The 11,572-nt window shown below is 36.5% G+C and overlaps 1 protein-coding gene across 1 annotated transcript in view; it reads right to left on the bottom strand.

The window, feature by feature from the left end:
* The window catches only part of LOC106869592 (folylpolyglutamate synthase, mitochondrial), a 38,448-nt gene that overhangs the window by 20,652 nt on the left and 6,224 nt on the right, over positions 1 to 11,572 (bottom strand). The window contains exons 2-5 of the mRNA XM_014915395.2: positions 8,068 to 8,187; positions 3,628 to 3,746; positions 2,519 to 2,633; positions 342 to 587 (exon numbers count right to left, since the gene is read on the bottom strand). Coding sequence (XP_014770881.1) covers positions 342 to 587; positions 2,519 to 2,633; positions 3,628 to 3,746; positions 8,068 to 8,187 — 600 coding nt within the window. The remainder of the gene's footprint in view (positions 1 to 341; positions 588 to 2,518; positions 2,634 to 3,627; positions 3,747 to 8,067; positions 8,188 to 11,572) is intronic.

The following is an 11,572-nucleotide window of genomic DNA, read 5'->3' as shown; positions in this document are numbered from 1 at the left end:
TATATATATATATATATATATATATATATACACACACACACACAAAGGATATCTTTCACTTTCTATCCACCAAATCCACTCACAAGGCTTTGGTCTACCCAGGGCTATAGTTGAAGACACTTGCCCAAGGTGCCACACAGTGGAACTAAACTCAGAACCAAACCATATGATTGAGTAATAATCTTCTTACATCAGAGCCACATCTGAAAAAATACTTCCTAACCACACAGCTATACACACATACACACACACATTACATGACTGTGTTCTAGTTATACACACACATAGTATCCTTCTTTCAAAATTAAAAAAGATTTTAAAAGACCGTCAGCATGATATACCTTGAAAATTCCTGCTTTCTGCCAAGCAATCTCATCAAGAGTTGATCCCAAAATGTGTTCATGATCATAATCCAGTAGAGAGATGCCACAAACCACAGCTGTGTTTATGAAATTTGTAGAGTCATACTGGCCACCAATACCAACTTCTATTATAGCAACATCAACTGGTTCTTTCAGGAATACATATAATGCCATTAAAGTCAAAAATTGAAAATAATGAGGCATATCACTGATTGCTCCGTTTTTCTATGAGAAACAGAATATATATATAAGAAGCTTTATTTGGAACATGGATGAGAGTTAGATGGATGGATAGAGAGAGAAGACAAAGTGAGAGAAAGAAGGAGGACAAAATGAGAGGGAGAGTGAGGGCAAAGTAAGAGAGAGGGAGGGAAAAATGAGAGAGAAACAAAACAGAGAGAGAGAGGGAGAATAAAGTGAAAGAGCAAGAAGATAAAGTAAGAGAGAAAGAGAAGACAAAGTGGGAGAGAGAGAGAGAAGACAAAGTGGGAGAGAGAGAGAAAACAAAGTGGGAGAGAGATAGAGAAAACAAAGTGGGAGAGAGAGAGAGAGAGAAGACAAAGTGAAACAAAGGCAGTATATGTTAACAGAAATATGGTAAGAAAAAGGTTAAATAATCCTTTTTGCTACAGGCACAAGGCCTGAAATCTTGGGGAATGAAGTTAAGTTGATTATATCAACCATAGTGCTCAGCTGGTACTTATTCTATTGCTCCCAAAAGGACGAACAGAAAAGCTAAAGTCAGCATCATTTACACTCAGAACATAAAAACGGTGTGATAACTATCTTATCAGTGCACTGCCTTAATAAAAATAATAATCATAATAATAATCCTAATCCTTTGCACTATGAGCACAAGGCACGAAATTTTGGGGGAGGGGCTAGTCAATTACATAAACCTCAGTGTGTAACTGGTACTTATTTCACTGACTCCAAGAGCATGAACGGTAAAGTTGACCTCAGCAGAATTTGAACTTAGAATGTAAAGACAGAAGATATACTGCTAAGCATTTTGCCCAGCAGGCTAACAATTCTGCCAGCTCACTGCTTTAATAACTATAATGATAATAGTAATAATCTTTTCTACTATAAGTACAAGGTCTTAAATTTTGGAGAAAGGGGCTGGTTGATTATATCGACCCCAATATTCAACTGTTACTTATTTCATCGACCCCAAAAGGATGAAAGGCAAAGTCAACCTTGGTGGCATTTGAACTCAGAACATTTCACCGAGCAGGCTAATGATTCTGCCAGCTTGCTGCCTTAATAACTATAATGATAATAATAATAATTGTTTCTACTATAGGTACAAGGCCTTCAATTTGGGGGAAGAGAGATACTTGATTACACTGATCCCCAATGCTTAACTGATACCTATTCCATTGTCCCTGAAATGATGAAAGGCAAAGTTAACTTCAGTAGAATCTGAACTCAGAACGTAAAACTAGAAGAAATGTCAGTAAGCATTTTGAACAGTGGACTAAAGATTCTACAGCATCATCACCACCACCACTGACAAGAGTACTTGACTGGAAAAATAAAGTTCTAATCAAGTACTGGAACTGATTTAATTAACTAATTCCCATCCCTGCAAATCTCAGGCTTTCCCCTTATGCTAGAAACAAATATTATTTCTAATCTTAGATATACAGGCATGGTTGTGTGGTAAGAAGTCTGCTTCCCAACATAGCTTCACATAGTTTCAGGTTCAGCTCCAATGTATGGCACTAGGGAAAGTGTTTTCTACTATTGCCCTGGGGTCAACAAAAGCCTTGTGTTGATCCCCCACTACCAACCGACAATCAGTGTTGGTTTGTTTGCATCCCTATAACTTAGTGGTTCAGCAAGAGAGACCAATAGAATAAGTACCAGACTTTAAAAACTAAATACTGGGGTCAATTTTTTTCAATGTCAACCCTACAAGGTAGCACACCAGCACAGCTGCAGTACAATGACTTGACACAGGTAAAAGAGAAGAGATAAAAAAAAATACAATATTCCAAGAGTAAGGCAAGATGGTCATAACTGGAATGCCTTTGACCATAGGTTTGCTCAATCAGGACAAGCTAAAGAGGAGAGAATCCTAAACAACTTCAACTGCAGTTGTGAGGGTTGATACATCGGGATGTTATTATATGTAAGTAAAAGCAAATCACCATTGACTCATGCAGGCGGTCATAGACTTCAAAGAAATATCTGGAAAAAGTTGACTCTGAAAGACGGCGGCCATTAATTTGTATCCTTTCTCTTAAATCAACCAAGTGTGGTGAACTGAATCATCCAAAAGAGAAATGGTTAAATAAATAACAGAGGTTATCATCTCAGAAGTAAAACATGTTAAAACTTGGATGAAAGTTAAACAAACTCACATGAAAATTACTTATCGCATCAATAAATGTTATGATTCTTTGTTTAACTGGGAGAAAAGGTGATCACTAACACAACCTGATATATATATATTGTCTTTTTCTCTCTCTCTCTGTTTCACATGATCACACATATTGGCATAATATTTTGACAACAAAGATAAATAAAGGTATATTAAATACTATACAAAATAAGTTCTTGATTTTTCTTCACTTTGAGAGAAGATCCAACAAATGCTTTTGACAGAACAGCATATATAGGATAAAATCCCTTTACAGCAACCAGCCATGACATAATATATTTTAATTATATATTAATTATATTAATGTTTCCGTCTTTTTTATGTTAAATTATAATAAAAACAATTTTGCATTAAACTAAAGGATCACTCAATACTTTTTGTAGAGTATATTTTTATTATTCTTTAACAAGAACAGTATTGATCGTGACTTCGAAGTTTCAACTTGCCTAGCCTTCATTGGATTGATGAATGCTAAGCAGTTTTTAAATTAATTTGACTGAATCTAATTTAATTTCATTATGTATCGCAATCATGTAATTATATATCTGGTACTACTTATCATAATGAAACAGCTGTTGAGCACAATTAAAGCATGAACTATAATTGGAAATTTATGCTTTTTTGCTAAATATGATGCTCCTAAAAGACAGTTTTGGCCAGTTATGTATTTACATGCAAGTAGTCTTTGTAATAACCCATCAAAATTTAACTGAGCTCTTAAATAATCCCTCATCTCTTAAATATAGAACTATATACATTTATTTGTATAACACCTCTTCATAAAATCTGACCAGTGCTATAGGACATTAACCTTACTGACAAAATAATAACCCTGTTCAGGTCACACAAACAAAGTTGCTTTAATGTAAAGGTTACCAGAACATTCCAGTCTTGTATCCACAGTTCCGCAAGATACTCTCTGTGTAAGCACATGTTGAACCCTTTCCTTTTGTGCCAGCAACATGGACCACAGACAGCTGATCTAACTTTTCCATCTAAAAACATTAAAAAAAATAAGCAAGGATTACATAAGATTATATAATGAATATATATTAGTGTGTTTGGAAAGTAATTGTGTTTTATCAAAAGGGATATAAAAATGAATGTAAACTACTTTCATCTGAATAGTTTTAATCAAGAACATAATCACCATCAATCTCAACAACTGCAATCCAATGGGAAAGTAACTTTTTTTATGTCACAGTCAAAGAAACCTATTTCGTTTCCTGAAAAATTTTGAAAGACTGTTTTTAACTTCCTCTCTGTTTCTGAATGTTTTGCCTCTTATAAAATGTTCTAGTGATCAGAGCAGATGGAAATCCATAGGTGCTAAGTTAGGCGAGTATGGAGGACGTGGAAGAACTTCCCATCCTAATGATCTTAGTTTTTCTTGAGTTTGTTTTGAAGAGTATGGCCATACATTGCCTCCAACTAAACATGTGGAGTCCATTGTAGTTTGTGTGTGTATGTGTATTCTTGCAATTTGTCACTGGATATCTGTTTCCTTCTCATTTTTTTGTTTTGTGTTACGTTGCATTCACTGACAATACTGGTAAATTGGTAGCATTGAGCAATGTCTAATGATAATAATGTGGCTTTTTAAAATGAGCTAGTGATGCAAATAGTTTTGTTTTGATATATTTATCTTGTTTTACTGTTGCCACCATATATCATGCAGGCAAATAACGTGATGCAGGGTTAAGGTTGGTTGTCTATTCAACTGTAGTCCCCGCAGCCATTAAGCTGACCCCCTTTTATCTGCAACAGCATATTTAACAATGTGCAACTAAGTACATTTAGATTTGTATCATTACAACAGTGTGTATGCAACAAAGAGAAAGAGAAAGAGAGAGAGAGAGAGGGGGAAAGAAAGCTTATTGTTGCTGTAAACTTGTGCAAAATCCGAATTGAAAAAGATCTCTAATCAAAGGTAACAAAGCCATGACTGACCATCCAGTCTGCTGGTTCATTTGATTGGGTTATCCAAGATGATTTTGTTTGCTGTAGTTTGTTTTAAAAGATAGTAGGGATATTTCACTGCTATTTCAAGCAGGTTGAGTGAGCACACAGAGGCACCCACAAAGCTAAATGCTGCTGACAACAAAAACAAAAAGTGAGATGCAATCAACCAACACAAGTGACATGTGACCAAACCAAAAGAGCAGATGACATATCATGTAAAAAAAAAAAGAAGACAATAGAAACAAAGACATTACAGTGATCACCTGTTACTTCTGTATTCATGTTGAACCATTGTTGTAATTTGTAATTGTAATGTTAGTTATTCATTAAATACATTTATAGTGAGAACAATAAAGCAAATAACTTAGGTCCATGCATCAATTTCTTTCATGATAGTGACTGGCATCAAGCTACTATAATGAAATGGGCACTAGCATACTTGACAAAGACAAGAAATTTTGAGTAATTTATATAATACAGATACTGATGAGAAATAAATTGATATAAATGACTAATTCTGGAAAAGACAACCCCAAAATTATACCCTCAGTGATAAAAAGCAAATCACTCTAAATGATCGCTCACACACCAAAAAAAACAAAATGGCAGGGAAGACAACTGTTACATTTTAATTAAAATTGATTAAATTTTGAAAGCAGAGTGAATTAATCAAGATTTGTTCTCTTCACCAACAGTGATTTTACATGAAAAAATACCTCTGGCTTTTTAGATCAAATATGCGACTTTATGTAACTTTGTGGTTAGGATATTAGGATCACAATCGTAAGGTCATGAGTTCAATTCCCAGTGATGCTCTGAGGTGTGTGAGGAGTTGAGGAAGAGGAGGATGGATGTGTGCTGTGTACGGGAGGTTAGGTGGAAGGTCAGGGTGCAAGATTTGTGGGGGTCAAGGGAAGAAGGTACAAGCTGTGAAGACAGGGAAATGGCAAGGGGACTGGGGTTGTGGGAGTTTTGGTGAAGGAAGAAATCTGTGAGAAGGTGGTGGAGGTCAGGAGAAAGAGTGACAGAGTGAAGAGAGTAGTATTAGCATTTGAGGAAGAAGTGGTGAGGGTGATTTGTGGGTATGGTCCGCAAAGTGGAAGAGGGATCGCCGAGAAAGAGCAGTTCTTTGATGAAATGGCGAGTGAGTGGGACTTACAAAAGGTGGATGAATTGGTTTTGGGCATGGGGGATTTTAATGGACATGTTGGGATCCAGGGCTTTGAGGATGTGCATGGGGGAAGCGGAATTGAGTTGAGAAATATGGAAGGAAGGATGCTGTTGGAGTTTTGCGATGAGAAGGAGTTGTGTGTGGCAAACATGTGCATTAGGAAAACAGTAAAGGAAGGTGACTTTCTGTGCAGGAGGGAATGAGGACAGAGTGATTTCGTGTTGGTTGACATGGTAAACAGAAAGTATCTCAGAGATGTGAAAACAATGCCAGGAGAATTGCAGCATAGACTGGTGGTTGCTGACTTGGATAAGAAGTTAAAAAGTATGTGAGAAAGGGAGCGGTTGAGAGGAGAAAGGTGTGGAAACTGAAGGAAGAAGAATTAAGAGCAAGGTTTGAGGAGAGAGTTGAGAAGTTGGTAAGCATTGATGCACCAGATTTGTGGAAGTCTTTTAAGGAAGAGTACTAAAGGCAGTTCTATATTTAAAAGATGAGAAATTATGTACATTATTTACAATTGACGGATATTTGTCCTCATCTTGTTTGTTGTTAACACATTTCAGCTGATATACCCTCCAGTCTTCACCAGGTGTCTTGGGGAAATTTCAAACCTGGGTTCTCATTCCTAAGATATTTTTTGATGTTATTATTATTATTATTATTCAGGTCACTGCCTGGAATCGAACTCTGAATCTTGAGGTTAGGAGCCCGCGCTCTTAACCACTATGCCACATGCCCGTGGGCACTAAAGGCATGTGACGAAGTGTGTGGCAGGACGAAAGGTAGGAGAGATTGAGGAGATACGTGGTGGTGGAACAAGGAGGGATGCGATAGTGAGGAAGAAGGAGGCACACAAAGCTTTATGTAATAATAGGATTGAGCAAATGAAAGCCAGGTATAATAACATGAAGAGTCATGGTAAGAGGATGGCTGCGAAATCTATGGAGAAGGAGGCTGAGGAGAATTTGAACGGGCTGGATGAAAACCGAGAGTGATTAGGTTTATGAAATCAATGGAAAAAGATGGAAGAGATGTTGAAGGAGGAAGATGTGAGAAGGAGTGATGGAAGGTTGAATTTTAGTAAGGACAGGGGAAGAGTTCAGAAAGAGTATATGAAGGGAATTATGAATGAGGACAATGAATGGGATCAGAGGGTGGTAGTTGCTGTGGTACAGGGGCCAGTGGAGAGGGTTAGTCAGGAAGAAATAGTGCAGGCAATGAAGGAAATGAAAACAGGAAAGGCAGCTGGTCCATCAGAAGTAAGTGTGGAAATAATAACTGCAAGTGGAAAGATAGGGATTGTTGTGATGATGGAGCTCTGCTGGGGCATGCTGGATGGAAGAGGAATGCCAGAGAGTGTAGTGGGTGCTTTTACGTGCCACCGGCACGAAGGCCAGTCAGGCAGTACTGGCAACAGCCATGCTCAAAATGGTGTATTTTACGTGCCACCTGCACAGGAGTCAGTCCAGCGGCACTGGCAACGATCTCACTGGAATGTCTTTACACGTGCCAGGAAGGCGACGCTGGGCACAGGTGCCATCACGATTTCGCTTTCCCCAACAAGTCTTCGAAAGCCGAGTTTCGTGTCCAATGAAGGAGCATCCCTTTCCAGTGTATAGATTTACTTATAGCAACAGCCCTTATTGTAATAATGTATCTTTTTAAAATTTATATACTTTAAAAAAATTATATACTTAGTATTAATTTTTTGCCATAATTGGTTTTACAGACTGGCTACTTGATAAAATCTTATATAGATTTTATCCTTATATTAAATATACATATATATATAAATATTGTGTGTGAGTGAGAGAGAGAGATTTTTGTAAATGAGTGATACCAACATATAGTGTTCTTCATTTCAAAGGATCCATGAAAGCACAGCCATCCATGGGGAAATGTTATTTTACTTGGAAATAGGTGAAGGTTAATAGTAGGAAGAGCATCTCACCATAAAAAACAAAAATTGCCTCAACAAATTCCATCTGACCCATGGAAGCTTCGAAATGTATAAGATGATGATGATAATGATGAAATCCTACTTCAATTGTTGAAATCAGATAGGTTAATGAAAATTTATCTGGAAAAACTGTCAGTGAATCAAGAGGTTACTTTCCTATAACACTCATGAAGACTATTTCTGATGAGGTAAAAAGAATGAAGTGAATCAAAATAACTCTTACTGTCATTCCTAAGCAGAGGAATTGCTTTTTGGTCTCTGTTACCTCATGATAGGCATGTTTTGTAGCTTTTTCTCGAACTGCCATGGCAGACCGCAAAGATTGCAATTTGGAACATGCATCCTGGTAAAAAAAAAGAAAAAAGTTCATGTGTGATTAAAACAAAGAAGTATTTTAAGAGAATAATCACAAGAATCTGCAGATTTAGTTATTTAGTAAGTCTACTGTTTATCCCTTTAGCATTTAAACCAGCTAAATCTGTCCAAAATATTCTTCCCGTCTTATGTTCAAACTGGCCAAATCTGACTTTTCACACCTGCCCTACAATGTCATTCAAAGAATAAATAATCACATTATCAAAACCTCAATGGTATGAATTAATGAGCATTACATTTAACAGAGTAATATGAATGTTAAGGTGTTATGTGTACATGTTTTATATGTTAAGATGAAAATCTGATAAAGTACACACATCTTTGATGTCCTATGTTACATTTCTAGCATTTATGCTAGCTAAATATTAACTATAATTCAACATATATGGAGACATTGTTACAAAATTTAAATAATTTTACATTTCACTGGTTACCTATAATTAAGTACATGTACTTATCTGATGCATTGGTACCTTTTGTTTAGTTCATTTCTTGTCTCTCAAGAGAAAAGCTGCAGAATATGAGTATTACTTACATCAACCTTTCATTACTGTATTTATTTTGAGATGTTCTGTGTTTCTTTCAATTAATTTTAAATATAACAAAGAATTTAGTATAATAACTTAGTCATCATTAAGCTAGTGTTAGGAACATAAATTGTGACTAAGGTTTGGTGGAAGATCTTAATTCAAAACTTATGAAAACAAGACATTTGCACTAGTTTCAGCCGGGTTGGTATCGAAAGGGTTAAATATTTCTAATGAAATCTTTTCCATTTAGCTTTGTTTCCAAGATCTTTCTGGCTCGCCTTTAACATTCTCTTTCATTTTACCTTTCAATTCCTTCTTTCATATCATTATCCTGCAACACTCATATACTTCACCTTATTTCAGAGAGCTAATCGCCATTGTTCAAGAACAGTGAACAAAAACTTGTATCATCTATTTTAAAAAATCTTCAACACTGTGCTGAGATTTGCCATGTAGATGGCTATAAATGTTTTTGTTGCTCTAGCTGATTTGTAACACATCCAAAACCTCCTTGATTGCATGGTTGAAAGAGTATCCAATCAGAAAATCTTTAACTCATTAGCAATCAAATTATTCTATCAAACATAAGACTTATTTATTCACATTGTTTTGAATTAATCCTGTATTATCTCATAGCTTTGAGACTTTGATAATGTGCTTGCTTATTTTTAGAATGACATTGTCAAGGAAGCACATGAAGTTAGATCAAACTAGTTTTAACACAAAAAAGGAAAAATATTTGGGTCTGGTATGACCAGTTCAAATTCTAACAGGGTAAAGAGTTTCTAGTCACCAACAGAATGAAACAAAGTTATGTACTTGTTCCAACAATTGTCTCACTGAGCTTGGCAGTCATGTTCCAAGAACTATCAACAATAAACAAACGGGATTAAAGAAAAGGTACTGTTTTGATAAAAAAAACTCATAAACTTCTCCAGGTTCCACCTACAAAACCTAACAAAAGACACAAAAATCATAAAACTTCAGTATGCAGATGATACGGCTTCATCAGCTCATACACAAGGAGAAGCAACAGTCAGTTAACAATATTACTTTGATTCGATCATCAATATCCAGAAAACTAAAGTGTTTGCAATACTGGAAGAATCAGGATAGGTTTAATGTAATCTTTATAACTTATGTTATTGCTTGTATCAGTTGGACAAATGCAGTACCTGTGGCTGTTGTATGTATGTTTTTTTGTTTTGTTTTGTTTTTTGGCCTTCTTAAGTCATGCCGACTCATAAGAGCCAGTTTCCTAGTTTCATGGCATATATATCCACCACCTGGACAGGTCACCAGGTCGCAGGATTTCTCATTTTTTGCTAGCTGAGTGGACTGGAGCAATGTGAAATGAAGTGTTTTGCTCAAGAACAAAACACATTGCCTGGTTCAGGAATCGAAACCACAAAATTTATGATCACAAGTCCAACACCCTAACCACTAAGCCATGCGTTTCCACTTGTGAGTCATTTTGATTTCTTTACTATGTCTTCTATATGTTCTCTAAATGGTGTCTTCTCTATGTATGTGTGTGTCATATGTTTATATTGTTGAGTGAGGTGGCTGATTATATTTGTCATTGTCCAGTAAGCACAGTCATAGCTGTGTGGTTAAGAAGCTTGCTTCCCAACTATGTGGTCTTGGGACAGTCTTCTAGTATAGTCCTGGACCAACTAAAGCTGTATGAGTGAATTTGGCAGAGGAAGACTGCAAGAGGCTCAATTGTGTGTGTGTGTGTGTGTGTGTGTGTACCTTTGTCTAGGTATCACATGATAGTTATAAACAAGAATCACCATCATACAAGTGATATTATTTGTTTCCAGTCCTCTGTGAAAAATGTGTCTGGCCAAGTGGGGATATTACCTTGCTTGAAAACAGGTGAGGATTGACAACAGTAAGAACAGCTGGCCATGGAAAATCAGCTTCAACAAATTCTGTCTGACATGCAAGCATGGAAAAGTAGATGTTGAATGGCAATGATAATGGTGATGGTGGTGGTGGTGGTATGGTGACGATGATGATTGTGTTACGTGGCTGGTAAGAAAGAAGACTGAATACTGTTTATTGTTATGGAGATAGGTTTCAAGATGACTGATGTGGGTGTTGAACTAAGGAATTGGAGAAAGGAGGAGGAAAACCTCAAGCAAAGTGAAAGCCACACCTAGAGCTGAGTGTGTGAAGACACAAGAAAACTCTAAATTGAGAACAATAGTTAGGACAGTGCTTGGCAGATGGTATTTTATGAGATAGTGGAAATGTTATCTCAAAACTGATTAAGCATTCTTAGTTGTAGTCACGTCCCTCACTTTCTGTAGAAAAAAAAAAAACAAGGCACAGGAGTGGCTGTGTGGTAAGTAGCTTGCTTACCAACCACATGGTTCCGGGTTCATTCCCACTGCGTGGCACCTTGGGCAAGTGTCTTCTACTATAGCCTCAGGCCGACCAAAGCCTTGTGAGTGGATTTGGACGGAAACTGAAAGAAGCCTGTCGTATATATGTGTAAGGAACGACCGTGTGAAATCAAATAAGGAGAAATGGTGAAGAATGGAAAAACAGAGGACTCCTTTTATTTAAACGTGTCACAAGGTCGAACACAAAATAATATATCATATGATGATGATATACATGATATGTTATGCTACGATAACATAGATGACCAGTAATGAAAGACCACAACCGTATTAGATGAATAACAGAGATATTTATTATGGCGTTAAAGATGTATGTCTATGTGTGAGTATGAAATGCGACATATAAGAACATTATCAAAGACAGGCAGTCGTACAAAGAAAAGTATGTATGTGTATGAGTGTTTACAGC

Source organism: Octopus bimaculoides, chromosome 1 (genome assembly GCF_001194135.2).
Source record: "Octopus bimaculoides isolate UCB-OBI-ISO-001 chromosome 1, ASM119413v2, whole genome shotgun sequence".
NCBI lineage: Eukaryota > Metazoa > Mollusca > Cephalopoda > Octopoda > Octopodidae > Octopus > Octopus bimaculoides.
The sequence above is the reverse complement of the archived record's forward strand: the minus strand, read 5'-3'. Positions and strand labels throughout refer to the sequence as shown.